This window comes from Cicer arietinum, chromosome 2 (assembly GCF_000331145.2).
Source record: "Cicer arietinum cultivar CDC Frontier isolate Library 1 chromosome 2, Cicar.CDCFrontier_v2.0, whole genome shotgun sequence".
NCBI classification, from domain to species: Eukaryota; Viridiplantae; Streptophyta; class Magnoliopsida; order Fabales; family Fabaceae; genus Cicer; species Cicer arietinum.
In genome coordinates, this window is record NC_021161.2 from 8660514 (window position 1) to 8687157 (window position 26644).

The 26644-nt window shown below is 25.2% G+C and overlaps 1 protein-coding gene across 3 annotated transcripts; it reads left to right on the forward strand.

Moving 5' to 3' along the window:
• Positions 1-10611: 10611 nt before the first annotated feature.
• On the forward strand, positions 10612-15077 carry LOC101514526 (uncharacterized). 3 transcript variants are annotated; one of them, XM_004489897.4, is made up of 11 exons: positions 10612-10743; positions 10952-11025; positions 11149-11426; positions 12004-12087; positions 12312-12728; positions 12874-13009; positions 13145-13307; positions 13402-13530; positions 13714-13908; positions 14669-14791; positions 14888-15077. In XM_004489897.4, the coding sequence occupies exons 3-11, from the start codon at positions 11219-11221 to the stop codon at positions 14993-14995; spliced, it is 1563 nt and encodes a 520-aa protein (XP_004489954.1). In that variant the 5' UTR covers positions 10612-10743; positions 10952-11025; positions 11149-11218; the 3' UTR covers positions 14996-15077. The 3 variants fall into 3 exon arrangements, with proteins under 3 accessions (XP_004489954.1, XP_027187995.1, XP_073221669.1); XM_027332194.2 differs by lacking the exon at positions 10612-10743 and adding an exon at positions 10816-10834; XM_073365568.1 differs by lacking the exon at positions 10612-10743 and having other exon boundaries at positions 10868-11025.
• Positions 15078-26644: the final 11567 nt, after the last annotated feature.

A 26644-nucleotide genomic window follows, 5' to 3' on the forward strand; every position in this document is an offset into this window, starting at 1 on the left:
ATATTATTAACATATTCTATTATTATTTTTTATTTTTTTCTTTATGTTCATCAAATATTTTTCAACAAAAAATATTATCTTCATCTCAAAATATCGGTCACATTGATTATTTTATGCATTTTTAAAAAAATTAATAATAATAAATAAATAATAGAAATTCTATTAAATCATATTGTTAATTGTGGATATATTCTATTTATTATAAATGTAAAGTAAAAAAAATATAATTTAACATCTTCTTTTTCTAAAATTATCTGTGTCTATTTTTATATAAGTCATATATACGTTAAATTATTGAGTCATCGTCTTTAATTAAACTAAATTAGTTATATTATGGTAGTAATAAGTTATTCATCAAGATGATCATTTCATGTATCACAAATCAATTTAGAACTTTAAGGGATATTATAATTTGTATTTTTCATGTATTTTAAAAGACACTTCCGATCATCACACATAATGACGGATTTTCTTGTGGACAAGAATGGATCGCGATTCGTTCTAAGTCATCAATATTTAATATATATTTTATTTAATCTTATATATAAAAAAGAAATATAATATACTCTTTAAGGAAAATAGTTGAGCTTATTTAATTTTTCAAAAGTAATAAAAAAAGTTATTGCAATCTTGTTGTTCTATATAAAAATTTGTTCAATAAAATAAAATGTGTTACTAAAAATAGAATTTATTTTTTGTCGCAACAATTAAATAATATTTTGAAAGTGAATCATGTTGCGAGTTCGACATTTGAAAGTGATATTTTTGAAAGTCATTTATATTTCTTAAGCAATATATAAATTAAAGTTCCAAAATACAAAATCAAGAAATTTGAAATGCATTTTTTTCCTTAAAAAACAATGATGTTAGTCACTAAACTAATTTCATTTTTGTTACACTTCATATCTAATTATATATATATATATATATATATATTTATAAATTGTTTATCTTATTTTGGTATTCTCATTAATATTTTTGAAGCTCCACCATTGATCACACATCTACAATAATGTATATATATAATGTGGATAACAAGAAAATAAATAAAAATATAATTTTAATTGAATTCACTAGTGTGATACAATATAAAACTTTAAAATCATCATATAATAAAAAATAAAATAAATAACTTTAATTGAATTCACAAGTGTCATTAAATATAAATTTTAAAATTATACATGTTTATATAATTTTTTTAGCATGTAGATTTATATATAATTAGATCACACAGTAATATTAACAATAACTTATCCATAATATTCATTCTTTCAATATGACCAACATATGTCTTGGATGGTAAACCTCTGATTAAAAGATCCATTATCCTTAAATATCTACCAACATTTTTTAATAGGCAAATGTTGGGATTAGTTTCTTAGATGGAGGGCAAATTTGTTAGCACAGTGAATTGAGCTCTAGAACTTTTTTTTCTTCTTTCTATTCCTAGAACTTCTTTTTAATAAACCCATTCTTAAGCATCTCGATCCATGCCATAATGATAATACTCCATGCATAAACTTGTTCAAAAATAACTCGAGTTAACCATAATTATCAAATTTTGTTGAAAAATAATTAACCATTCATAAATTTAGTAAAAATAAAATCACAAAATATATATGCTTTAATTTAATTGACAAATATAAATATTGTTGAGTTAAATACTATATCTTAAATTAGAACTAAAATTTTAAAATAATATACAAGTTTATTTACCATTTCATCTAGATAAAAAATACATAAATTTGTTTTGAAATAATTATTAGTTAAATTTTAATTATTTTTCAATTAAATTCTAAATAACTTCATTCTCGTTCTTCTAAAGGTTGGATAAAATTATGCATTTTTTTGGATTGCCATAAGCTAAATAGTGTTTGTTAATTAAAATATTACTTTTGATAATTTCAATATATTGAATAAACACCTCAAATTTTATTAATATCATTTTTAAAGACACTTGTTATTAACATTTTCCTGGTAATAAATTTTACTTGGATCTGCAAATCAAGTTGTACCGTTGCCATTAAATGACCTCATAAAGCATGGTTGTGTTTGAGGTTATCATATCCGCCAAGTTTTTGCTTAGCATTAATTCTTTGTCTCCCACTTCGGAACATTATATGGGGAAACTGGAATTACATCAATGTAATTAAGGTTTAGCTTAATGCAGAGTCTTCTCTATCTTAAAATATATTAAGAAAAATATATAAATAAAAGTAAAATAATAATAATTTTTATTAAATTATATTTATTGTATTAATATATTATCATAAATATATAAAAAAATATTACACTTTAAAATAATATAATTAGTATTAATTAAAAAATACAATTGAAAAAATATATATTAAAATTGAAAAATATTATTTATTTTAAAATAATATTTTTTTATTTATAAAAATGGAACACTTATTGTGGAAGGAGACCTGATATGATACTCGTCCTTATACGTAAAACTTTTATAAATTGTGTTTCTTTGTATAAAATTATCTTTAAATTGTCTTAAGTTATAGTTCAATTGACAATGTTGATATCGTTAGGTTAAAAGTTTTGTTCCAAGTTCAAACTCAAGACCTTATAATTGTGTGAGTTAATTATGATAAAATTTATCATCTCTTCTAGCTAAGATAATTTTTTTTAAAATTAAATGATGTATTAATTATTTTTCATAAAAATATAAGTAATTAAATAGAAATAATTAAAGATCTATCACTTTTCTCTCTATCTTAGTATTTGAAGGACAATTTTGGAAAGATAACAAATATATAGTTGACAAATTTAATGTGAAAATTACTCTTATTACTTCTTGTCTATCCACTATTGATCAAATGAGTTTTTACATATAAAGAAGTACTATCGCTCCCCTAAAAATAAGAGCATCTCGAAAAATTTCATTGTCCAATTTTATAAAATCCTCTTTTAATTGTCAAATGCATTAATTATTTCTTTAAACACATCCCTAATTAATGAATGTATTGAAAAATACAAGAAATAAAAGTTTGAATTGTGTTGACTATTTTTAAAATATTTTTTGTTTTAAAATAAGTTATTTATCAAAAGTTTATCTTTACTTAGACACGAACCCTTAACACAAGAGAGAAGAAAAGAAAAGACATAAAGAATTCAAAGACAAAAGTAAGGAGATAAATGAAACGAAAAACATAGTTATATTTATATTAGTTTGCAACAACTATTGCTACATCAAGCCATTCCTTTATAGAGAGATTTTGTCCTAGTATAGCCAAAGACTTAATCAACTAAAGTATTATTAACTCAATCTCTTTAGGTTTTGATTATTCTGTAACCTTCTCCAAGCTAAATAATATTTTCTAGCAACTCCATGTATTGAGTATTAGCAAGCCTTTCTAGACACCTTGTATTACAATGCCTCAACATGCAACTAAAAATACAGTCTCTAGATTCCTCAAGAATTATGGCTCCACATGCCTCTTTTGAGTGGAGTTTGTACAATACCTCTCCATGTTCCATAAGTATTACCCCCTTCATCCATGATCTTTGATCATTTAAGCATTTTATTTTTATTCCAAAAATTTGGTTCTTTTAGAAAATCAATATGTAATTAATGATGTTTTACCTTTTGTACCCTTTAAAAAATCAAAAGCATGTATTAAATAAAATTTGTTTTTACTTAATGAATGAAAGGTAAAAAAGACTAAACCAATAAAAATTTATTATTTCTTAATATGTGTGTCCAATGCTAAAAGGATAAGTTTGGGGACGGAGGGAGTATTTACTCTACTTCTCCCGGCGTTCCATTAGAAACCGTCTAGTTTTCTCAATAATACTGCAACTGCTCGTTGAGAATCAAATGTTTATCTATCTCTTCATACTTTCCTTTAAACAAATGAGGCTATCACTGTTGAGCCAAATTACAAGTTTGTGTCTAACTTGACACAAAGTTTGTCTTAGGATTCTAACTATCGTTGAGAACATATTACAATTTAAATCTCATATCAATTAAAGTATCACTGTTCATTTTGAACTATTTGTGACCGAACTAGATTGATTTAAGAGATTTTTAATGACTTTTCTAAGACAAGATATTATAATTTAAATTTCATGTTTAAGGCTTTTCTAATATATTCTTTCAAATATGAACATGATATTTTTTTTTTCTTTCTGTTTTGATCTTTCAGACTTTTCATATGATATTCAGTTGATGAACATAATCTTAAATATTTTTCGTTTAATGTATGCATCACAAACATCTAGACAATATAAACTATCTTAGATATGATTTTCTTTGCTACTATGGATGCCATCACCACTATTGGATTGTATCTTCATGATAATCTTTGTCAACTTTGGATATTAGCGTCGATTACTTCAGTTTGAAGGAAGTTCTTTTTATTTTTTACATAAAAATATATCCATTGAGAAAAAGAGTCGTTTGAGATGTGTAGAATGTTGCATTTGTACATGTAGTTGTTTGACTTTACATCTTTTTATTGTGTAGGTTACCAAGCTACTATGTACTTTCTATAAGATCTTCAGTTTCTATATTGTAATGTCACATTGTCTTGGCTTAGAGGAAGTGACACTAATTCATCAGAGAAATCTTTGTTTTGTTGATTTCTTGTTGACTCTTCTTGGATAGTCTTCAAGTTGTACTAAAGGAATATTGTTATTAAGGAAACGTTGCTTGGTTGACTGTTACAATAGAGGAATCTTTAGTTTTCTTGAGTTTGCTAACCCATTGAGTTGGAGGAATGTTTGATATTCGTTGTTGACTTTTCTTTAGATGTTTGACCAATGTTGATTTCTCTTTTGGACACTCATCAATTATTATTCTTCTTTTCATATCTTCAAATGTTTGGTGATGAGAGGCTTTGACCAAAGCCATTTGTTCTATCATCTAATATGTGATTCATATTCATATTCAGATAATGACTTCACATATTAATGTGAACGCATATCTTAGATCAGAGTTTTATTGTTTTGATTATCATAATATTTTTCTAAGTTATGACTTGCTCTTTCATTAGTAAACTTAATCAACTTGCTCTTTAATTAGTGATCATATCAATAATGTGCACATAATTGATTATCACTAAATCACAATAGTTTCTCTATTACATATGTCAGATAGTCAATGACATAGATTTTTGCTATTTCGTAAACTAATTTGCGCACTTAAAGTAATTAGTTAATGAATAATTATTTTCTTATCATTAAAATATCAATAGTAGATATTGTACTTGAACCAATCTGATTCTTATGGTTAATGTACATTTGTTTCTACAACAAAAAATAAGTGTAGTAATAAAAACTTTAACTAATTCTATTTCATAAAGGATGCAATTGTGAAGGCAATATCAATTACCAACAAATTTAATATTTATAACTTTTATGATTAATTTTTTTGTAATATTTATTAATAAAGTTTTTAGATCTCTTATCCCTCCCTACTTGTGAAACAAAATTATCTAAGTTACAATGATTTTCTACATTTTTGAAAGTTAAAATTTTATTAAAAAGCAAAACAAAAATAAAACTAAGGTGACATAGCTCCTACAAAAAAAAAAGTTAATAAAAGGACATACATAATTTTCTGTCTTAATTTTCTGTCTTAATTTTCTACATCTTATACAATTCCATTTTAATGGGAAACTGGAATTATCAATTTGATTCATGTTCACTAGAGATTAATTTAAACCTCCCATATTGATTAGGTGAACATAAGAACATTTTTAGGAGATTCAATAATCCTCAATTTAATCTAAATGCCCTAAACATGTACTATAGGTGTAAAGACAACCGTTGACCATGTTTTTGTAAAAACAAAAGTTTGCTAATTTATCTCTTGGTGTACACAACACAACCACTTTAATTATTTTTTTCTCTTGCAGTAGTTGTACCAGCTGCTCACTATCTTCTTGACTCTTAGTATCTAGAACAGCTAATAATTTCGATTCCCTAAGCAATTAAATTATTTATTCATAGATATATTTTGGATTTAGTTAAATTTGCTTTATTAAAATATTAGATTAGACTTGTTATAATTTTAAGATGTTACATTAGTAATTAGGACAAGTCTTCTACCTTTAATTATAAAGATACATGGGTATTTTTACTTCTATATTAATAAATTTTTTTTAAAATATTGAAATAAAAATTAGAAGTAACTGACTTTTCATTAATACATTGAACACTACTACATTTTATAAATTATTTGAAGAGTATCAAAATTTATTATGAAAATTACCTTTTTCAAAAATAATAACTTTGAAGAGTTCTTTTTTATTTTAATCAATTTGTTGTTTGAAACTTTAAAAAGTTTAAATCAAAAGAAAAAATACTTTTAAAGCTTAAAATATAAGTTGTTTTGAGTAATTTTACATGAAAATCATTTTTTATAGATATTTTTAGTAAAAATTATTTTTTATTTAGTTAAACAAATATAAAATAACTTCTACTCTATTTAAAGTTCTAAAAGAAAAACAACCGCTAAATTTTATCAAACGTCAAAATATTTTTTTAATAGTGTAAGAAACAAAGGCTTACTCCCTACATTTCCTTTGTCTCAAAATATAAATATAAATAGATTAAAAAGATTATCTATATAGTTAAAAAATTTAAACCCCATAGTATATATATATATATATAATTTATTTTTTTATTTATAGTTTATTTTATTAAAGATAGATAAAGAAGAGAAAATTAAAATTCCTCGTGAAATTTATTTTGCATGCATTTCTTTATTTTGAGGATTTTGTGAAATAGACAAATGAATCAAAATTACATGAAAACCATTTAAAAAAAAATATCTTCTCTTAAATTAATTAAAAAACTATTAAAAAGTTATCTTTTTTTTAATTAAATATATCTCTATTCTTCTCTAATTAAATGAAAGTACAATATATTTTTGGTATGAGAAGAGTTTGAGACATCTACCCAATTCCCAATTAATATTGTGAACAAAAAATTTATAAAGGTCCAATAAGGAAAAGCAATGATGATAAGTGAAATTTGAATTTTGTCTCATTAACAAAGTTTAAGAAATAAACTCAACTAAAAAAAGAAAAATCAATAACCTGAAACAGATCTATGAATCTGATTCACACATCCACACCTATCATTAAAATCACAGCTTTAATTGGACCCACATTGTTAATAATTAATGGAGAAAAAATAGTACATATAGATATCATATGAATGTAGCAATGTCAATGTCATGGTGCACAGAGGTTTTGTTCATTTCATTCATTCAAACTCACATCTGGATTGACTACACTACACATCTTATACGGACACATAGATAAAGATACTTATAACTTTTTACATAAGTGCGTGAAACCACGTCATATAAACTCCAAAACTTACATCAATGTAGTGTATCTTTCATTTTAGATGATTAACAAAATCGCATTGGGTCAATGCTATTAGATAGATACACTTCACACCACATCAATACAATTCAAATGTTCATATTGTTAATATCAAAAATATAAGAGAGTAACATCGATATACTTATGTTTATTTAAGTAATAACTTAATTTAATTTTTGAAAAAAATCGTTAAACTCAATTTAATTTTTAAGAAAAATAATTTTTTTTTTATTTATGAGAAAATTAAACTATAACAATTTAATTAAAATTTTATAATTTGTTTAGTTGATAAAAAATGATAAATGAAAAAAAAGAAAGTCAACAGAAAAAAAAGGAAATAATTTGATTATTTAATAGTTTAGTACAAGAGAAAATGAGAAAATGAAATATTTCTTATTGAATGACAATGTCTTAAAACAAAAATTAGATATGATTAAAAATAAATATTACATTTCAATGAAAAAAAAATAGAAAATATAAATATTATAAAATATAATATTTGTAGTTTATTTAATTGAAACGTTTTATTTGATTGTTAAGGAATTTATTTTATATTGTAATAAAATACATATTTTATTAAAAAAAGTACATATTATTATTATAATATTTAATTTTTGCTTAATGACATTTATGTCATTTTATAAATACATATATTTCTTTTTTATTAATATTTTTTTTCGTTATCTCTTATACCAAACTACTAATTAATCAAATTTTATCTCTTATTCGAGATATCTCTTAACAAAATATTGAAAATCTATAAGCCTCCTGAGCCCCTCCCTTAAGCTCTATGAAATAATAGGCGGGAGCTTTAAAAAAATTAGCTTCTCCCTTAAGCTCCATGAAATAATAGGCTGGAGCTTTAAAAAAATTATTTTGATAGGGGGCCTAATATTAGAGGATTAATAAAAAAAATTAAGGGGACCTTGGAGTTGGAGACTTTTTTGACAGCTCTAACCAACACATATTGACACTTTAATTTTAGCAAAAATTTGACTTAATTGCAGCTTTTATCCCTCTATTTTAATATCCAAAAGTTTTAGTCTATCCCTTAGATATTTTAACTGAAAAAATTGTGATTTAACATATTTTAAACGACGTTCATATGATTTTATGATGTAGAACTATCAAGATACATTAATCATTTATATGTTATTAATTAAATAGTTAAATAAGTTTTTAGTCCCTATAATATTTTAAATTTTCATATTAAGTCCATGTAAAAAAATACATTTTTTAGTTCCTACAAATTATTATTCTACATTTTTAGTCCTTGTTGGGACATCAACATATATTTTTGAATTATTTTTTTGTATACATGTTTACAACACTATAAAAATTTCTTCAACAAAAAATTAGCTAAAAATTCGATTTTTAGGTCCATATTTTTAGGAATTTTATCTTGACATATGACATTTAAAAAATTCATATTTAATTCATACAAAGTTAAAAAAAATTAAATTTGTATGGATTAACTTTTAATAATATTCTAAACATAGTTGGAAAATATTATTCAAAAATTTAGAAGTTGAAGAATATTTCGTTACATAAGAAATAATTTTTATGAAACAACCCGAAGATTTTACAGTTAAATATAAAAGAGAATTGGATTTGCTTTCTCAAAAGGTCCCTATAGACAATGATATAAGATATTTGACTTATTTACCCTAAGCATTAGTTACGCTATAAGTAACTATGATAGTTGTCTATATTATAAAATATTGAGAAAACATGACTATATATAAATGATATGCTCATAGCTAGTAATAGTAAATAAAAAGTTAACGTTGTAATAAATATCAACAATGTTATATGTATGACTATAATTTCTATACATTTATTCAACACATCGTAATCTTTATTTCTATTACATTACCACCGTATCAAATTCATCATATCACTGTATAAAATATTGAGAAAACATGACTATATATAAATGATATGCTCATAGCGAGTAAGAATAAATAAAAAGTTAATGTTGTAATAAATATCAACAATGTTATATGTATGACTATAATTTCTATACATTTATTCAACACATCGTAATCTTTATTTCTATCACATTACCACCGTATCAAATTCATCATATCACTATATATTTCTTTTATCACTCAAGATGTCTAAGAGGTGTTGGGCATCCACCATTCTTTTTAGAAAAATATAGAATATTGACATCAACAACATATATTTATTTGATTTAATTTATATATACTGTCAAGGTAAAAAAAACATATTAATTGTGAATGATAATAATCCGATGTTCAAAATATTTGATTTTTATGGTAATCATATTTAAAATAACATACATAAATGGTTATGATATGTTGATAATATAATTTTTTTTACAATGTTTGTGCATGTAAATTAAACTTTTATTTATTTATTTTAAATAAATAAAATATGAATATTATTTGTGAAAGTGTCTAATTTAAAAATCAAAATATATTTGTATATAGTAATTAAATTTAATGTCATTACCCTCATTATTAATTACTATCTCCGTCTTTATATATAAAACTTCATTGACTAAATCAAATAAATTAATAAAGTTGATTGTAATATAGAATTTATTGGTATTTGAGCTATTTGACTAGTTTACCTAAAAAAGAGATAATTGATTTATGGTTTTATCATAATTATTTATTATATATTGTATAAAAAATATAACATAATTAAAAGTATATTTGTAAAGAAATAACTAATATAGTTCAAAAGTGAAATGAGTCTTACAAAAATGACAAAAAAAGTCATTAGAGACAAGAAAGGTAATTTCATTGTTTTGATACATTTTTAACTTCTTGCATATGTACTCGAAATATATTTGAAGAATATCTAAAATGCATCGAAACATCAAAAAATATATATTTATATATATATATATATATATAATTAAAGTATCTAGAAGTATTAAGTATTGAATGTTAATCCATATTGAGAAATATAAAATAATTCGAGAGAATTACATGTTAAAGCAATTAAAAATTTAATTTTTTCTTCTAACAAAATCAATAATTAAAATATTTGAAAAAAAATATTACCACCGTAATTTTTATAAAAGTACCATGAGTGAATATAATTACGTAGATCCCACTACAAAACCAAAAAGATAGAATAGTTATAGAACTGAACTTGGTCCACAATCTCTGGCACTGCCACCATTTTTATTTCACACGTTTGCCGAATTGTTTTTCTACACGTGGCACTTATTTCTGGGACCCATTTATATTGCTGCCAACTACGACAACTGCCGTTGCTGTTTTAACTATGTTTTCTGTGTCCCTTCTTTTTTCTTTTCCTTCAAAATCTAATAAATAAATATCAAATTTTCAACTTTCTTTTTAATTGTTTTTGGGTGTCAATTATTTTTCAAATTTTATGTGTACTTAGATTTCTGGTAGGTTATTTTATTCATTCAATGGTATTTTCTCCCTCAAAATCCAAATAAAGATTAGAATTTTGACTTTTTATTTGCACTTGATTTATTGGTGCATTTTTTTCCCCTAAAATCAAATTAAATAACAAATTTTTGACTTTTTATTTTATTTTTGGGGGCCTATTTTCATTTTTATTTTATTATTTTCATTTTCTTGATTTTCTGGTAGGTTATTTATTCAGTTGATTACGATGATGGGGGCAAGAAAGTTGGAGTGTTTTGTGTAACTTCAACAAATAAACGGTGGCTTTCAACTTTCACAACCTCTCATTTTTATTTATTTATTTATTTATTTTTCTATTCTATTGTATATTATTCACTTTCAGCTTGTGTTGTTTGTTTCTTATCATTGTGTTTATGTGACAGAACTTTCTGGGATGTATATTGTTTATGGTGGTGATAGTGAAAAAGATCTGAAACAACAAAGGTGAAAATTATGGGAGCATGTGTTTCAACTCAACAAGGTTGTGTTGGTGGAAGGTTTAACTCCTCAAAGAAGAAATCAAGGAAAAGAAGAAGAATTGGATTGAGGAGAAGAGTTTCTTCTAAGTTTTCATCATTGGATAATAATAATAATAACAACAACAACAAGGTTGATTTCTCAAGTTTGCCTCAACATTCCTTTGCAAATCCCACTTTTCAAGGTTCATGTTTAATTTTAATTTCCATTTTGCTTTTTGGTTTTCTTTTTTGAGTTGCATTTCATAGAAATGAATTTGGAGATGTTTGGTTTTGGTAGAAATTGGAATTTTTGTTTGTGTTGTTGGAAATGGATATTCTTATTAGTGGTCCTTTTAATTTAATTTTAGTAATTTTTTTCAATTGTTTTAATGTTTTTAGGGTGGTTGAAGTTTTTAGACTTTTGAGGGAAATATTGTAGGTAAAGTTGGTTTGTTAGCTTGTAATGAATTTGAAGTAAAGTAAAATGGAAGCTGAGAAATTACTTAGGAGAATGGAAAAAAAATGCCAATGGTTGGTGCAAATTACTTTTTTTTCTTTCTTTTTCTCTTTCTTTTGTCATTTAGCATTTTCAATGTTGTGTCTGTGTTTTCAGCAGAGTAAGCAACAAAACTTTAGGACTAAGAATTGACATATGGTGGAAAATTGGTACCAAATAGCATGAATTTTACCATCTGAAACAGGTTGAAGTTATTAATTTTTTTGCAATGTGAACTGAATTCTTATGTTTTGATATATATCACTATTTTGAATTTGTGGCAGCATTAAGTATTGAAGAGGCATGGTTTGATTCAGTTGCTGTATTTGATTCTGATTGTGATGATGATTACCAAAGTGTTCCTGATGGTATGATTTTTTTATATTTTTATCTTTTATTACACTATTCTTGCAACCATCGATCAAGAGTATCTGAATTCGAACCCTGACTGAAACATTTTTTAGTCGGACTTTACATACTTTCTGATGAACTTGTATTACCAGAGTCCTTTTCTCTTAGGAACCAGACTTTACTCTTTCCTTGATTTGATGGAACAATAAACTAAATCATGAAATACATTTGATATGTGTAGATGTTGTATCTCTGAATGGACTTGAAGGTGGATCTATTTCAAGCTTTCCATCTGCAAGAGATGCTACCAACCATAGAATTTCGACTGATCAGCTGCATAAACCGAATATCTCCGAGGCTGCAAGAAGTTCAGACGTTCAACATTTTGGTGTAGATGTCGTTGATTCTCGAAGTAAATGCGATGGAAATATAATTGAAGTAAATAATGAGCCTGTGTTTCTTGACGACATATCCTCGGTCGATGCAAATTCAAATAAGGACGAAGGAGTTTTGGATAATTGTTTGCCATGTCTTGCATCTACAATTCCTTCTATTGAAAAGAGAAGATCTTCATGTTCAAGTCCTCCTAATGCAAGGAAGAAAGCTCCTTCAAAAATTTCCTTTAAATGGAAGGAAGGGCACCTGAACGCTACTCGATGTAAGCTCGAATTCTTGACTCAACATTCTTTTATACTAACTTATTGGAGTTCAAATTTAGATTGAAGAAAAACAATGTATATTTTTCATATATAATCAATTTCATCACTAAAATATTATTACTTTTTATGGTTTTCACTTTTCAGTTTCTTCAAAGACACTTCTACAAAGACCAATTGCAGGTTCTCAAGTACCCTTTTGTCCAATTGACAAGAAAATGCTTGATTGTTGGTCACATATTGATCCAGGATCTTTCAAAGTCCGAAGCGTAAATTATTTTAAGTAAGACTTAAATTATGTCTGTAATTTGTTTAAAACTGCATAAATAGTTTAAACACATGATCAAAATCATATGTTTTGCATACATATTAGTTATAGAAATAATAATGTTGATTTAGATGCTGTTCCTTATGATAGGGATAGGAAGAAGGACTTTGCTCCTAACTATTCTGCATATTATCCATTTGGAGTTGATGTTTTCTTATCTCCGCGAAAAGTAGATCATATAGCTCGGTTTGTCGAACTTCCTTCTGTTAGTTCATCCGGCAAGTTTCCAACTATTCTTGTTGTAAATGTTCAGGTACTCCTAATTTTGCTTAAATGTGTCATGTTCAGTATTTGTGTCATTGCTTCATAGCTGCATGCTCTCATACTCTATGTTTTGTGAATTTCAGATTCCTCTCTATCCAACAACACTTTTTCAAGGCGAAACTGATGGCGAAGGAACGAGCTTTGTTTTGTATTTTAAACTTTCGGAAAGCTATGCCAAGGAACTTCCTCTTCATTTTCAAGAAAACATGAGAGTAAGTTGGATTCTTCATGTTTCAATTCAGTGCTTCATATTATATATTACCAATACATCTTGTTAAAAATGCTATCGTTCTGTTTTTTCTCGGCCGCTATGATAAGTTCTTTAACATTATTTCTTACATTGTTGTTCATATAACAGAATTTGTAAAATTAAATGTGTCCATGTCTTTCTACAGAAGTTGATGGATGATGAAGTTGAAAAGGTAAAGGGTTTTCCTGTCGACACAATTGTACCGTTCCGAGAACGGTTGAAAATACTCGGCCGTGTCGTCAATATAGAAGATCTTCATTTGAGTGCAGCTGAAAGGAAACTTATGCAGGCTTACAATGAGAAACCTGTTCTTTCCCGTCCCCAACACGAGTTTTACTCGGTATGTCTCAATCCACTCATTGTAAATTTGTAATGTTTTCGATCAATGAATTTTCCAGCCTAGCCTTTTGATGAATGTGATAATAACTGCATTCAATGTTTTCTGCTTTCTTAATTGATCTTGAAAATATATTTTGTTGCATCAATGAAATATGAATGTAATGTTCAACACATGCATATGCATTTTACATTAATGGTCATGTCTACATTCATGTAATTCTGCGGTTAGTTTAATGCTGCCATTATATTTCGTTAATGTTAAGAATCAATCTAAAAGTTAATTCTCAAATGGATATCAAACTGAGAAAAGACTAAAATCAACTAGTTGAATTTAAGTGGTCTTATGTTTTTTTAGTGAATGTCAAATCAATCAAGAGTACCCCGTTTGAACTCTGATTGAAACGATTTATGACCATATTTTATTTACCTTCTAAATTCTAATCAAACTTCAGATAACTAAAACACTTCTCCTGAAATTGGAGGGTTAAGAAAAAAAAAACTACGAAAGAGAAAAATGTATTAAATTAAACTATATTAAATTAAATTAAAGAAGTGAATAGTAAACTTCCACTTATTGATAATTTTGTACAACTCTTTGTCTACATTTTTATGGATTTATTTGTGGTACCTTTATCATTGGCCCACAATATAAAGTGGTGTCATTTCATTATAAAAAGACAATGAATATCCATCCACATGTGGTACTTTACTTTGTGACCTTTCTTTCTAATAAATGTTTTTGTTTTTGTTTTAAATTGTAGGGAGAAAACTACTTTGAAATTGATATAGATATGCATAGATTCAGTTACATCTCAAGGAAAGGGTTTGAAGCATTCTTGGACAGATTAAAAATATGCACTCTTGATATTGGACTTACAATTCAGGCAAGTAGTTTTTTCTTATAATAAAAAATAAAATGCATTTTTTTTTTATCTTATGCTTATACTGATTATGATTTATAATATGTTGTTCATGTTCAGGGGAACAAAGCTGAGGAGTTGCCAGAGCAATTGTTGTGTTGTATTAGGTTAAATGGCATTGACTACTTGAATTATCAACAACTAGGATTAACTCAATATCCCTTCTAATAATATTATAATGGCAAAAGCATTTGCATATCTTGGAATTAATGATTAATAATGGTAATTTTAAAATGAGTTTTCAATTCAATTATCTCCGGTTCTTTTTTTTAATAAAGTTTAGATTATACGTGATCAAAAATTCTATGCATTCACGTAATTAATAGTTCAAAGTTATTAGATTAAACTTTCACGGTTCTACTTTTAACGTTAATATTGATTCAACGGTTCTGAACAGATGATTTCATGCATTCACGCAATCAATAGTTCAAAGCTGTTAGATCAAAATTTCATTACGGTTCAACTTTGAAAACCTGTTTAACGAGTTTAAGAATTGGAGCAATTCAATGTTGATGCAACGAATCATCCGATCGTGCTTAGAATCTTTTACGGTTTCAATTTGCGTTGGAATAAATTAGAACATCTTGCAACTTGAGATTATCTATCGTCAACTTTACAATGCAGTTGGTTGTTAGGTCGATTGATCAAGATAGTGAAAATTTATCTCTCTTAACCCTAGTTATCTACATCCGACTGCATCGCAAAATTGACATGGATTTTAAACATCTTGTCATACACAATTATTGAGGCAACGTGCGTGTGATGATGGGATGGAAACTGTGTTGTGTCTTGTAATAGTAGCCAATGCCAACCACAAGTCAAAGGAGGGGTCAGTGACACAAGAATGGAAAAATGGACCTACACATTCACGCCTATACTTAAATTGCGAAACAAAGAGGGTCCATTATTATTTAAATTAAATAAAAATTTATTATTTTAGGTAAAGAAACAAAGGTAAAGAGACATAAATTCAAACTCGTGAGCTCTGAAAACAATGTCCTTTTTTGTATCAAAAATAGTAACAATATCGTATTTCTATTTTAATTATTTTATGGAGGTGAATTTTCTTATTGTACAACTACAACTACTAGTGAAATGTAATGTACTATAGTTTGCAGTTGAACGTGTGGATATAGTGAATAGTGATTGAAAGCAACTAATAATGGAATCCTAGTGTCACAGAGTTTGTCTTCCGTGCAATATATAATCTTTTTGGGAGATTGATTGATCCTTGTTGAGTAATGTAAAATCACATTTCTCAATTAGAAAGGTGAATAATTAGACGATGATTTACTTATATATAAGATAGGCATGATTTAATGTTTTTTTTACAATATTTAATAGTTTTTACAATCACAATATTTAAGAAATTTTTTCAACTATATCACTTTTTTAAAAAATATTTTCAATATACTTTAGTTTGAAGTTAATATATCAAATGTTTTATTTTTTTTAACCTTCATGAGGTTGGAAGGCAAAAATGGGATCAGACGAAATAATTTTTTTTTATTTAATCAAAAAATCGCATCTTGAAGATACGACTACGTATTCACTTATTTATTTTTTTATTTTTTTAGAAATAGTGTTGGAAGAAGGGAGTGAAGAGAATAAGAAGAAATTACAATTGTGGATTGTGAGTTCTACTATGAATTGTCTAATGGGTAGTCTTGTTTTTTGAGGAGTTTTGTGGTCGAACTCTAGTGGTTAGAGAGGATGTTGAGAAGATTGAGATCTAATTGGAATTCGTAGAATACCACACTTTGGATTAAAGACTTGAGAATTTGTCATTTGAAGAAGGAGAAATTTGATTGAAAATGAAGATTGTTGAGTTTTTATTAAAAAAATTGGGGTTGAAGATGAAGATTACTTAGTTTTTTATTATTTAATTGGTTTATTAATTGATTAATTTTAAGTTTTTAATTAAATGATTAAATGAGTTAATAAAATGAATTTTAATTTTAAATTTAAATATTGTCTAGTCAACATCAATTAGTCATGTCACCATTTTTTTTACTAAAAAACATTAATAAATGACTTTTTTAAAACTTGTTAAAATTTGCAAGGGTATAAATCAAACAAAAAAAAAATTACATGAACTAAAATCAAAATGAAACATATTTGCAAGTACCAAAAACATATTTAAAATTTTATTTATTTACTTATTTTTAATAAGTGAAAAAATATATTAATTTAATAAATAAAAATAATTAACAAAAACTAAATTATATTAATAAAATCAAATAAAATACATTAAATTAGAAGAAAAAAATACATCAAAGTTAATATGGTTAAGTAGACGTGCTAGCAACTTTGGACAATGTTTTCTATTATGACTCATGACTCGACATACTCGCACTTTTTTGTCACCCATTATTTGGATTATTATAAGCATTTTTAATAAACTCATGTTTATCTGAAATCAATCAAAGGTTGACCTCTTGATTGACATATTTTTTCAAATTTCTCAAAAAGAAACTTCAACCATCTCTCTTTTCACCTCCACATGAGCATAAGCAATGAGAATTATATTATTGTCATTATGTGCAACTGCTATCAATAGAGTTATCTTGTAGTTGTACAACCACGCCCCATCAAGTTGTAAACTAGTTTGTATAATTTAAATGCAAATATGTAAGGAACAAAAACTCAAAATAGTCAATGAAAGATCTTTGTCTCAACTATTTAACTGTTGTAATGATAAGTTGAAATTGTTTCCATTTCTATTTTGGTTTATAGAGCAAATGTTCGCATAACCAACAACCATAGTGAGAGTAGGGTCATAATAGGAAACATTGTTCAAACGCTCCCGACACATGTACTCAACCACATTGATTTTGATGTAGTTGAAATTTTTTTCAATATTTAATAGTTAACTTTTATCGAAATTTAAATGTGATTGCATAGTCTCACATTGACACATTGAGTCATGATCTTTAAAGTTTCCTTAAAGTTTTGGATAATAATATAGTGTCAATTTTTTTTTTGGGGTCCTGATCTTTGCCTCGTTGTTGCACTCAATGCTTTCCAAACTCCTCAACAAAGAGAATCATAGTCTGAGTTGGTTTGATGGGAGGTGGGAGTGAATTCAAGTGTATTTGATCTTTGTATTAAAAGTCTTCTTATGGATGCAATCGAGAAATGTGTTTCGTTGATTAGTAATGACAATGCAAGTATAGTGATGTGAAATAATTTTTTATCATTGGAAATCCAACACGGTATATCTAGGTTTACAATACTCACTCAACTTGTGCTCCAAGTACTTGCACTAGGCCCATGGTGTGAGAGCCTCAAACTTGAAAGGAAGATCGTTAAAATTCAAGCATGATTGACTATTTTCTTATCGACTACAAATGAACTAAATAAATATATTATAATAAAAACGACTTATATACTTTCATCTTAAGATTTTAAATAGATATGTGATGTTAAAATATTTTGATAATGTAATTTTTAATCTATTACTATTACCGAAACTCGCTAGATTCAAAACACTTTTCAACCAAATAATAATAATAAGAACTTTTGTCGAGAAAAAAAAAAAACCTAGTAATTGGAACATTTTATTTAATATTTGGTTAGAGATGGCCGGCAAATGTACGCATTATTATGCAATGATAGAGACAAATTCAGGGATTTTGTGAAAATCATTGAGGCTCAATTTCAAATCCAAACTATGTGGAAAATTCACTGATAAGTCTAGTTCCTTCCTGTATTGGAATGTGGGCTCTGTGAAAAATGTTTCAGATTTGGCCCTTGTAATGTCCCTTCAACAATTATTGGAAATGTTCAACATTATTGAGAGCTGACCTATTCATTTTGGTATTTGTTCAGACAAAGATATTGCCACAAAGGTTAAAGTAAGCAAATGTCCCAAACTAGAAAGCAATGCTGCTCCACATACATATACTTCATTTCATCTAGTTTTTTTTATATCATGAGATGATAAAGTATTTTAAATTTGTTCTTACAAAATACAATTTATGATTATTTTAGTTATTTAATTGTATTAAATTAATCTTTTAATTTTTTTATTAATCATAAATTGATCTTTTATGGGACCTTTTTTTGTTGAGGAGAAGAGTCCATATCATTAAATTATAATTTTTATTGAAATAAAAATCTCTTCATAATTTTTTGTCTTGTATTTTATCGTTGATTAGTAATAAAACTATTTGAAAATAAACTAGGTAGTCATATTTTTGTTCAGGTGACTATAGTAAAATGAAGCAATTAAGACTTAAAAGAAAATAAATGATTCTCTCAAAATAGTTGGTAGGTTAAGACTTTTGCTCATAGAATAAAAAATAGTTTAAATGATATATATTAGTGTCCAAATGCCTTTAATTGTATTAATTATCTTACTAAATATCATTTTTCAATGAAACAAATATAAATACTCTAAGAGCATAATTGAAAAATAAAGGTAATTTACATTTTAGTTTTTTAAAATTCCAATTATTTTGAAACAAAAATAAAATGATAAAACTACTAAATATTTGGAATGAAGAGAATATATAATTGGTTAGTTAGCAAAAAATATAATTAAATTTCTTTTGGTTTAATGGAGAATGAGAAAAAAAAAAAAGTAGATATATTCGTTCATAAAAAGAAAAAGTAAAAAAAAAATTAATTAAAAATGTATTTAATTTAAGGAGAAGAGAATTTTTTTAAATGGCTTGAAGTATAATTTAACTCTCTTCCCTCCTCTCTTAATTAATCTCTAAAAAAATGAAAGGATGAGAATAAAATGAAATTTATAAAGGATTTTGTTCTTCTGTCCTTTCATCCTCTTTTAAAAGGTGAACAAAATACTAAAAAGAAAATATTTTATCTGCTCCTTTCCATCTACTAAGAACCAAATACACTTAAATATTTTTTTAAGATAATTAATCTGTAGTTTATGGTGGAGATTTTACAAGATATTCACGGTAAATTACAACCTTACGGTACACGTCACATTTTCTTTTACATAATCTTATAGTTTACAAAACATTTAAAATATATATATTCTGTACGGGATTATAGAAAAAAGTTTGTAGTTTATAGTGCAGTTTTTTTTAAATAAAAAAATGTCTACAATAAGTTATAAGTTAATGGTAGATATTATTCTGAAAAATGAATAAAGGGTATTTTATGAATATGTGACAGTGAAGATATGTTACTTATTTTTTTGTCAAAGTGTGAAGATATATTAAAGTGTAGATGTATTCATCATGGACCGGCTATTTGTTAAGGTCCGAGAGGACCTAAAGCAGTTGGGCCTGTTTCTGTATATTCCCAAAAGGAGTGTACAATGTTATTTTTTTTTTCTTTCTTTTTCTTTTTTCTCATTTATTTGTTGAAAAACGATTTCATTATCCTATTATTTTATTTATTTTACAAGTAATATTTTTTAAATAAGTTTCTTATTTTAAAAAAATTAGGTTTCTTCATTTTTTTTCCCTTTTTCTTCAACTTCTCCATTTAATAGTTCTTCAAAATTCATATCCTTTCATCTTCATCTTCAATCTGTAATTTGAAGAAAGAAAATTCAAATTCACAACCCTGAGACTTCAGAATCCTAAAACGCTCTTGAAAAATATATTGGTAATTGTAAAAGATATTAAACCACTTTTTTACTTTGCAAGTACATATTTGTGTGTTTTCTAAAACATGGGACAGTTGTTTTGTTGGGTTGACTTTTACACATTGAATTATTATGTTAGTTTCATCATATGAGAACTTTCTCAGCTTCTAGAGAATGATTTGATCTTCATGATTTAAGGAGATATTTAAATTTCTTTTTGAACATGATGTGTGAATCAAAATCAAAATTTGTCTATAACTAAAAAACATTGAATGACACATATTAAAAAATATAATTAAGATATTTGTTATCTTTAAAGCATTATATTGAGATTTTGACTCAATATTTTCTACATTACATTCTTGTGTTTTTTTTATTTCTCTATGTTGTTTTTTCAACCAACTCATATTAGAACCTTGATTTAGCTTCGTGGTGGGGAGTGAGAGTGGGATTAAGGTATTTGGGTCAAGTATAAGATGTGAGAACTCATATTTGATGGAGATATTGTTGGAATTTATATGTGAATAGAAGTCTCACATCTACTATAAATGGTATAAATGTTGGATATATAAGTGAGGTAACTCGATCATATTTACAATGTCTTAAAATTTTGGGTGGAGATGTGATATCTCTATCTCTTAGTGGTCCTGGATCGTTGACATGTTGTTACTCTTAACATTCAAGTAATCTCCCCAACAAGTAGTATTAGAGTTTAGATTTGGTGGCAGTCAATTCTTGGCATGCTTTGTGGTTACATATTGTTTGATCTTTTACATTAAAAAAATTATGACACCATAAAAATGAGATTTTGTATAAGTTCTAATTAGAAAAGAGTTGATACTTAAGTGATCAATTGTTACTCATTTGTCTCTCTTGGGGACTTGGGACATAATTTAGTGTACAATACATTGTCAAGTTCTTCAAGTATTTTGAAGTGTGACATAAAGAAAATTTATGGAATAATCAATTTTGACTAATAAAAAATACAAGTGAATGATATGTTGATACAATTTGGATTATACAATACATTTAAAGGAAATATTTTCAACATGAACAAGTAGAGCTACTATATTTGATTCACGTGTGTTTATCTAAGAATATTCTTATCAACTTCTAAGACATATCTTTATCGAAATTGCTTTAGGAGAAACTTGAAAGGCTATATTAGACAAATGATATCTCAAATTGGTTGTTGTTGATGGAGCAATTTCAAATCTTAGACATGGGTGTTAATATAAAAGTATTTTATCATCTTGGTACTCTCAATGATATTGTCTTTGAAGTAGAATCTATTGAAGTTAAGATTAATGATGAAGATAAAACACTAAGACTAATATGGTTCATTCCTTTCTTATATGTGCTTATCAAACCTAATTTGATATATGAAAAGAAAACTTTGAGCTTTAAAGAAGTTGCTAGTAAAATTATTTGTAAAGAAAGAAGATTGAAACATGAGGAAACACTTCGTCAAACTCAACATTGGTAGTTAGATGTGCACCTTATATGAAGTAGAGCCATAAAATGAATATAAAAGATAATAAATAGGTATGAGTCGAATGCTAGCATGTCTTTCTCGTCATGGGAGATAATGACATTCTCTAAAAAAAGGGAAGTATGTCTTCATAGCATTACTGATGTGCCATAAAATAAGAAAAGTTATTTCTAACGGATTCAAATTAGCATTCATAAATTAATTGACATTGATGCAAAGTTTGATTTACAAAGAAGAACTTTATGAGAAAATCAATATGAAAGTTTGCACCATAATTTTTCTATCCAATTTTTTACATGTAAAAAATTCTTGAAGTGATTTATCTTCAAGAGGACTATATTCTTTACGATAAGGTATAGACAATTCATTTGAACTATATGATTCTTGATGTAGACAATAAAAATGAAAAATATAAATTTCAATAAAAGTGCAAATTACTGGAGTTGATTAAAACATCTTGGAACAAGTTCGACAGTATCCAAGATGATAAAAAAAAGATGATAGTTGTCCACACCTAATTTTATTCTTCTTTTGTTATTATTCACAAAAACATTTAACAAAAGAGGTGTTTTTGACTTTTTATCCTAACTTTCTTTTTTTTAGTTCAATATATGATTTTCATTTAATTTTTCGACACTATCCAAGATGATAAATAAAAAAAAAATGATAGTTGTCGACACTTAATTTTGTTTGTCTTTTCTTATTATTCACAAAAATATTTAACAAAAGAGGTGTTTTTGACTTTTTATCCTAACTTTCTTTTTTTTAGTTCAATATATGATTTTCATTTAATTTTTCTTATGATATTCGCTTATTAATAAAAAGATATATATGTTAGGCTTTTTATTTATTACATTTTTAGTCTAATAATAACATGGTATTAAAAAAAGTAACTCAAAATCTTTTATTTTTATTTAATAGAAAATAAAACAAAATTAAACATAAAGATAATAAATATGTGATTTTTTGGAGTAAATTAAATATGGATGATTTTGATTTGATTGATTTAAAATTTAATATGATTTTTGGAATTTGAGAAAAGTTTTTAAAGGAAAAAGTAAAACTCGTGGATTCAACTTAATTAGTGATAATGGTAGACATTTATATCTAAAAATTACATAAACTATTGTGTTAATATAAATAAGAGTGTTACGAGCCTTTCACCGAAAGAGAATAAAAAAGAGAAGAATGAGAGATTAAGTAAAAACCACTACTCATTCTCTGTTGTGCTATTTTTACACAACTTTCTCCATAATCACAATTAAAAAAAAAAATCAGAGACAAAGATAAAAGGGGAACATATTTTATTAATGTAAATAACATATTTTATTTTTTTTGTTATTCTTTTTGGATAATATAAATAATTAGTTTGTATACAATTAATTATAGATTAATCGTTTTAACTGATGGTGTGAGACGGTAATCCTTTCCATATTCATAATTGACTTTTGAATTTGAATTTTTAGTTCAAGATCTTTATTTTAGATTTTGTTCAATTTTTCTTTTAATAAAATAAATTTAGTGACGACTGCTACTTATTTCAAGGACAAATCAGACACAACAATAGTCAATACTCTTAGATCCCGTGAGAAACACTTTTAATTTATATATGATTTTCAACTTTATTTTTTTCAACAATAACAACTATATTCTTCGTTGTTTAGATGATAACTTAAAAACTACATTTAACTCCTTTAGTAGTTAATTCTTAACGATGATTATTACAAACAATGACAAAGTTGAACAAGTCTTATTTTAGACATTAGTTATTTGTTTACGAGAGTAAACAAGAAAATGAAAAACTCTAAAATTGGAGAAAACAAGAAAATGAAAAACTCTAAAATTGGAGAAAACTAGAAAAGATCTAAGTCAATACGTCGCCACCAAGACCAAGAACTCCGTCAAATCAAGTCATCACCTCAAACGGTAGCTTCAACTCATAGAAGCCTCCTCGTTCAAACCAAATCATTTCTATCTTTTATTGTTTTCCTTTTCTTTTCGGTCATATATTACCGGCTCAAGATAATAGTACCACTAAAATAATAATAATTTTTTATCTTTAAATAAAGTATTTACTTTAATAAAATACTATTATAATAAAACTTTAACGAATAAAAAATATTTTATATTTTAATATTTTTAAAATTAAAAATAATAAAATTTTATTTAAAATTAATATTACTTCAATAAATATTAAATCAATTAGCTTTATTATTAACTAAAAATATATTTTAAAAAATTGTTTATACTAAATTAATACATGATTTTGTAGTTTATATGAAAATTAATTTTATAAAAAAATATTATTGTAAACTTTTAAAATACGCCATATTAAAATTAGATTTTAAGCTTGCTATATATTGTGCCGGCTGTGAGCACGTATTCCATGTAAAGTTACATATTTGTTTTGTATTTTTTATTAGTCAAAGGTAGATTTCTGATTATAACAAGAGCAATTATATATATATATATATGTATATATTTTTTTCTTATAAAAAAGAACTTCTTTGAAAAAGAATTAAAAAAATTGGCCACCGACCCATTTGGCAATTGGAGAATGAAGTGTGGCATGCATGACCACATGTCTCCTTAGCGGCTATTCCACAAAAGGAAATTTGAATCCACAATCATTAATCATCTCTCTCTTCAAGGAAAATATATTAATTTCTTTTCCACTAAAATTTTATTCCATCCATCCCGATCTTTAATTCATCTTTAATTCTTTTAGAATTTTTCTTTTCAAAATTTTCATTCTTTTACAAAATTAAAATATAATTAATATTTTATTATCTTTTAAAATTTAAAAAATACATTAAATGAATTTGTTTTTTATTAAATAAATAAAGGATACAAACTTTTAAATTTATTTAAATTTATTATTTTTTAATGTGTTTCCAAGATTAAAAGAATTAAAATTTAGAAACAGATAAAGTAAATATTTTTTAATGTTATTTTTTAATATAAATATTTTTTTTCTATTTTTAGTCTATAAAGTAAATAGTAAATAAATTCATATACAATTACAAAATTTTAAGTTCGAACTTAATATATGATATTCAATTTAACAATGTTGATATTTGTTAATTGAATTAGATATTACAAATGAACATTTTTTTTTATTTAACTCTAACAAATCTCATTCGGTCAATAAATCAGAAATAATAATAATCTTATTTGACCAAATTCGTCATACTTAATTCAATTAACAAATACTGACATTGTTAAAGTGTATATCTTATCTTAAGATTAACTTTAAAATTTTATAAAATTTAAATGTAATATTTACATTCCATTTATAAAAAAACTTTATTTGATCAAAAATATTTTTAATCTATCTTATTTTATATGTATTACTATATTAATAACGATATTAATATAAAATATAATTACTAAAATAGTTAGAGTTTAGATATATACAATGATGGTATTAAATGTATATATCTAAATCTAACTATTTTAGTAATTACATTTTGTTTCCACTTAAATAATGTAATATATAAGAAAAAATCTCATTTGTTCGAAAATATTTTCAATATGTCTTATTTTATATGTATTACTATATTAATAACGATTAATTAAATCTTCTATATTACAAAAAAATAATTTTTTAAAATAACTAAATGAATATCTAAATAATGTTAATATAATATTTTATACCATCAGTGCATATATTTAAACTCTAACTATTTTACTAATTACATTTTGTTTCCACTTAAATAGTATAATATATAAGATAAATACTCACAAAGAAATAATAAAATAAAGAGATAAAAATATGTAAACCTCTAAATACACTAATACACTTAAGATAAGTAAACTTTTTATTAACAGTAGAGAAATAGACTATGCACTAATGTTAACTAATTTTGTAATCATTTAAGATAGTAACTATACTATAATTGATTACGATGAGTTGTCTGTTGCATTAACCGTGTATACCTATCAATATTTTAATAATATTAAATAAGAGCATCCTATTCAAACTGATTTAAATAAAAATCCTAAAGAATAAAAACAATACAAAACAGATATTGATGAATGTTCTCTCGTAAAAATTGCTTTGAATTTTGATTCTTTTGCAAACAAGCCAAAGTGAAATGTGCAACCTATATTATTTTTTTTGTATAATTTATTTTATTATTAATATTAGTCGGTATATAGGCCAATTATTTGTTGTTTTTCTAGTGATAGTTTTATGATTATATAGGTTTCAGATATAATAGGTAACTGTCTTTTTGAAAATATATATATATAAAAATATATATATATATATATATATATATATAATGAACATACAAACCATCTCAGTTTTTAGTGATAAAACTGAAATAAATACGTTCAAAATGATTATAAAATTTTGTGTGTAAATTTCTCAAATTAAGCAATTCATTTGCAATATCATACATATTTAAAATAAAATTATACAAATACAAGAAAATTGATTCATAATTTATTGATGTATTTAGCATTGTTATTACATTTATGAAATGTTAAAAAATAATAAATTGAAGGTAATATATTTTTTTATTAAACTATCCTCATCAAAAGTCATGTATGTAATTAGTATTAGAGTTAAAAAAATTAATTTAATATTATATATTTTTGACTCATAATTAACATTAAATTACAAACTGAAAAATTCTTTATAATTATTTATGTAGTAAAGAAAAATTAGTAATACAATTTTATTTTTGAAGGCAAATTTTGAATGATATTAATTCATTGTGGAGTAATAGTACTATTTTACAATAAGAAAAAC